The following is a 5,583-nucleotide window of genomic DNA, read 5'->3' as shown; positions in this document are numbered from 1 at the left end:
TACTTTTAGCACAATGTCATTTCCCAAGGACTGGAACCTTAAACTGTTGTTTGTTGTTTTTAAATGCCACGTAGTTGTAGAGGACTCATAGCCCCTTAAGAGCGAAAGATCGAAAACTTGTATAACTTTCATCATTTCTCTAAGTCCATTGAGTTTCCGGAGGCAACATTTATACATTCATTTATTCTGACAGAGTGATCAAAAGGAGCAATATTAGCTTGCTAGCTAGCTAGCTAGATAGATAGACAGACAGAGAGACAGATTGATTAATTTTATGTTTATTGGCCCCTATAGTTAAGGCAAAATTTCTAGATTGAGATTTTCCAGTTGAAAAGTCATGTGTACTTTTGATAATTATCTGTAAGAGTAACTAATTAATTAAGTTTTCAAACAGGTTGTGAATTAAAGTACTAATATATCCACTTAATCTCTTAATGATTTACATCAACAAAATATTTTGTGTAAATGTGACGAATTCCATAAAATATTTATATTTAAAAATATATGATTGATGAAAGAATACATATTTCCTATGATAAATAATTTTATTTAACTAAATATATAATTTTCTCTTTTTGTTTATGAGCTATATTTTTTTATTCACAGAAACGTCTTGTATATGTTTGTAACCATTAACATTTTCTGTAAATGATGCAATATATAATTTAATTATACATCATTTAATTATATCTCTTAATTTTTTCTTTTTTGCATTTTATCATTATTTTTAAAGTGTGTTAGTTAAACATATGATGTTTTTGAAAAAGGGGGAAGTAATCTACAGATTGATTAAGAAGGCCTATTGACCCCTAATTTTTAATCTTGAAAATCATCTGAAAATAAAAAAATAATAGTTTATACTTTTCCCTTTTCTCAGTAAAGGTTAAAAAATGGTAATTTTTTAATCTGCCACAAAACTGTACAATAATTACCAATATCTCCATTGATAAAGAATCAATGTCAAGTCCAGGCAAACTTCTCTTGGATTTCTGAGGCTGTACAACGTACAGGAGGCAACTGCAAATGTTTATGTTCCTAAGGAGAAACTGGTCAACTCAAACCACTGAACTCAGGATAGCAACCCAACTTGTAATGCATTATGATACCAGGTATACTGTTAAATAATTAGTTGTTCAACAATTAATTGATTGGAGAGTCAGTGATAACTGACTCTGAGAACAGCTTGACTGAGGAATGGTTGATTAATTAGACGTTTATTTGCCTTATGAAAAATATTAGGTAGATGAGCTTCCCTTTCAGTGTAAATTATCAGTTTAGTCATACTTTACTTTTTTGAGAGGAGTGAAATTTTTTTGAGTGAGTCCTTAAAAGCTTGCTTAACTTGCTTATTCCTCAAGCTATATATGAAGGGATTCAACACTGGTGATATGGATGAAATGAGCACTGATACACCTTTATTAATCTTGACCTCTTCTTTCACAGAAGGTTTGAGATAGATGAAGATGCAGCTCCCATAGGAAATGGAAACTACAATCATGTGGGAAGAACAAGTAGAAAAGGCCTTTTTTCTTTGTTGGACAGAAGGGAATTTTAGAATTGTCCTAATAATATATATGTAGGAGAGAACAATACATAAAAAAGTGATAACAAAGGCCAATACAGCACAGACCATCACCATCTGCTCAATTAACTGTGTTTCTGAGCAAGAGATTTTCAGCATAGGTGGTACATCACAGACAAAATGATCAATGACGTTAGAGTCACAGAATTCCAGATTATAAACTAAACTAAGTGGTGGGAGGATAATCACAAGTGCTGCCAACCAACAACACATAACCATTACTTTGCATACTTTGCTGTTCATGATTGTCATATAATGCAAGGGTTTGCAGATGGCTACGTAACGATCATAGGACATGGTGGCCAAAAGAAAAAAATCAGTTACTGCAAAGAGATCTATGAAAAAGAGTTGAACAGCACATGCATTATAGGTAATTGTTTTGTCATGCATTGATATACTGTACAAGTATCTTGGAACACAGGAAGTGGTAAAGAATATTTCTAGGAAAGAGAAATTTTGGAGGAAAAAATACATTGGTGATTTAAGGTTAATATCCACCATGGTGAGGGTAATGATGGCCAAATTTCCAGTTAGACTCAATATATAGGTGATAAGCAAAAATGTAAAAACCAAAACTTGTACCTGAGGATCTTCTGTCAGTCCCAGAAGGATGAATGTTGTTATTGCTGTTCGATTTCTCATTATTGAACTTCAGGCTTTAGCCAAACCTATATGTAAATATCAGACAGACTGAATTTTTAAATTCAATGATAATGCCAGGTAGTATCCAGCACACTTTCATATTAACTTATTCAACATGTGTAAGGTTGCTTTTCTTCTTGTTGTTGAAAAGAAATGCATTTTCTGATTTAGTTCCCGAATTTATTAATACATAATGAGAACTGAGATTTTTAAAGAATGATTTTTACTACTTGATTAGAGTTTAATTTCATTTTATTTTGAGTAGGTGTGTTGGAGACAGTAAGGTTGGCTCAGGATAGAGCAGAGTTTAGAGCTGTTGTACATAGGTTCGTTCACCTTGTACAGCACATAACAACAACATAATTACTTAGTGAATTTAAATTTTTAGCATATTGGCGTTTGACTCACCTTTGACTCTTAATCATCCACATTTTTAATTTCTCATATCTCTAATACTTAAAACTTTCATCTAGTCACTGTATTTCACAGCATAGTCTGCTTTGTCTGCCACACTCTCTTATCACATTGTGAAGAAATATTGAGTATAATGAATGAGCTTGAAGAACTTAAAAGTTATTTGTTCTTGCTTTAAATAGCTTAGTCCAGCTTGATACCCATTCATACAACATACTTAGCAGTGCTCTGAAAGGAAAAAAAAACCCAAGGTTAAATTGTTGAATCTCTTTTTTTCTTTAATTTTTTAATTATTAATTTCGATGAAAATTTACAGAGACTTTGTATTTCCATTCATTCATTGTTGCACTTTTCTCCCCTCTCAACCTTCCCCCACCCCAGTACACTACCCTCTTGGAAAAGTAAAAGAAAAGTTCTTTCATTGTTTTACAATCCCTTCCCCCAGGTCCACTCCACTATGCAGCCTTTACTCTGGACTCCCATCATGACATAAACACCTAATCACCTATCCCTTTTAAACAGTTTTCTCCCTCATCTGTTTCAATGCAATATACATTATGTAACCCATCTTTCTCAGTCTCCCCCCAAACCCCATGTCAGTCCTGTTTTACAACAGTGGCATCATGCAGTATTTGTCCTTTTGTGACCAAGATACTTCACACACATAATGTCCTCCAGGGTCACCCATTTTGAATAATATTGCATGAGTTCCTTGTTTTTCAATGCAGTGTAGTATTGCATCGTGTGAATATACCAGAGCTTCTCTAGTCATTCGTTTGTTGATGGGCACTTAGGTTGTTTCCAACTCCTTGCTATCATGAACAAAGCTGTGATAAACATGAGTGTGCATATATCTTCTTGAGTGTCAGTTACGGTCTCTTTAGGGTATATTCCAAGTAGTGGAATTGCTGGGTCAAATGATATCTCTATTTGCAACTTTTTGAGAAAGAGCCCCCCCCCAAAAAAAGAAATGTTGAATCTCCTCATAAAGACACTGCATATTCACCCTTCTTCTTTCCTGCAGACTACACTCTTTTTGCCTACTTACGTATTCTACATTCATTTCTGTCCTTCACTATTATACTTTTTATTTCATAAGGTACTAAATACTGCTTTAGTATTTACTTTATATTACTTACTACTGTATATAATCTCTATAATAACAATGTTTATAAGTATCTTGGTAAAGTTATATTTTCTGTATAACTTACATAATTTTGTGAAGTAGGAAGGTATATAATCTCTATATAATCACTCAAAATACCTCACATACTTAGATTTAAAGCGTATATTCAAAGATTCAAAAGGGATTGGTCACACACTGCAACTCTAGATTAGAATCCTAACGCTAATCACTGTATGCTACTGTAGTTACCTGATTATTTGGTTTAATCAGGAGAGTAGTTCTATTAGTATTAAAAACTTTACAAAAATTGTAAATTATTACAAAATTAAAAAAATAGAACCAAGTAGATAGAGTAAGTAGTCGCACTTCTGTTACTAGAGCTGGTGTAAATGGACTGTCAACAGCCAGGTTAAATTTCCAAAACTCCATTTGTATGTAATCACCGCATAATAGCAGAGCTGATGCACATAAAAAAATTACTGAAGTACAAGTATTCAGTTCTCCTTGTGTTACTAATCATCATTTTTTAGGATTGTTTTTTATCATCTGCTTTAAAGTTGTCTCATGAGTTGCAGAGTTAAACCAACAAAAACAAAATTGTTCTGCTGGATTTTTTTGAAAAATTGCAATATTTAGAGAAACAGATCACTAGGTATTTAGTTTTGCAGAGATGTTAAGTTCGTGTTAAAAGCCAAAATTTAGGTATGCAATTGGTATAAAGTGCAAATGCCATGAAGTCTCTTAGTTATCCCCCTAAGTATATACAATCTTGTATATTTGTTTATTTTTTTCTCAGTAAAAATTAATAATAAAGATTAAGGATACTCTCATCCAGGCTAATATGTACAACTAGGTATCAGTTATTTATAATTTTTCTCTGATTATGTTCATAGATATTCATAGATTTGTAACTTACAAGTATCATCTCCAAAGCTCTAAATTTTCTTTTACTAAATGTAAAATGTACTTCCTAGCATGAAACCTTTTTTTTTTAAATTGTATGATATTTTCTTCAGGAAGCATTAATGTATATGTATGGCAGGAATCTTGAAAAATATCTCTTTCTTTTCTTTTTTCCTTCTTTATTTCTCTTTAGTGAACTCACCACTATAGACTCTATATATAAATCTCCATGGCAGAAAGTAGTGATATGAACCCAGATAAAACCCTATGGAAAGAATGGTCTATACATCAGAGTGTCATCATCAGGAGGTAACTGTCCAGTCTGTATTGAAAATCTTTGTTTCTATTTTCCTCTTTTTTAGACTCTCACGATACCACCTACTAGCACATACCCCTGCAAGTACCAGGCAAATTTATTCTGATTTATAACAACTCTACAGTGCAGAGGATAAATGTCTCATTAGATTTTTGAGCATGCAGACTTATTAACAGTAGACTAAGCCACCTCTTCCATTGAAGCAACTGGTAAGTTCCATCTGATAATCGTCTGGTCAGTACTTAACTCAGTGAGCTATATTACCTGAAACATGTAGCAGTGCCCTCGATATTTAATCGCCTTTTCTCATGTATTCAAACCAATCTTCATCCTCAGTACACAGTATTCTCTTTTTATTTATAACTAAAAAAAGATTGCACTCTAGTAAGAACAGACTCATATCTGACCTTCCAGAGGGTTTTTGGAGGCTATAAAAGTGCAGGGGAGGATAGTACTTATCAATCTCCTGCAAAGTCTTTATTGTAATCAAGGCATGAGAAGAGTACCACCTTTGGGTTAGCAGCACAACACTGTACGGCTACACCACAACGATTCCTGGACAGTATCTCTTTTTCACTCATTGCTGAGTTAGAACAGATT

The 5,583-nt window shown here is 33.1% G+C and overlaps 1 protein-coding gene across 1 annotated transcript; it reads right to left on the bottom strand.

The window, feature by feature from the left end:
* Positions 1-1,285: 1,285 nt before the first annotated feature.
* Positions 1,286-2,224, bottom strand: LOC102854368 (olfactory receptor 6C68-like). Its single transcript, XM_006883948.1, has one exon. It carries the CDS (start codon positions 2,222-2,224, stop codon positions 1,286-1,288), a length of 939 nt encoding a protein of 312 aa, XP_006884010.1.
* Positions 2,225-5,583: the final 3,359 nt, after the last annotated feature.

Source organism: Elephantulus edwardii, unplaced genomic scaffold, assembly GCF_000299155.1.
Source record: "Elephantulus edwardii isolate Elephantulus edwardi_28Jun2011 unplaced genomic scaffold, EleEdw1.0 scaffold00030, whole genome shotgun sequence".
Lineage (NCBI taxonomy): Eukaryota > Metazoa > Chordata > Mammalia > Macroscelidea > Macroscelididae > Elephantulus > Elephantulus edwardii.
This window is presented reverse-complemented; position numbering and strand designations above follow the sequence as displayed.

Bases quoted from the DNA above. Each gene is read 5' to 3' on its own strand.
- LOC102854368 (XM_006883948.1), bottom strand. From the start codon at position 2,224: ATGAGAAATCGAACAGCAATAACAACATTCATCCTTCTGGGACTGACA.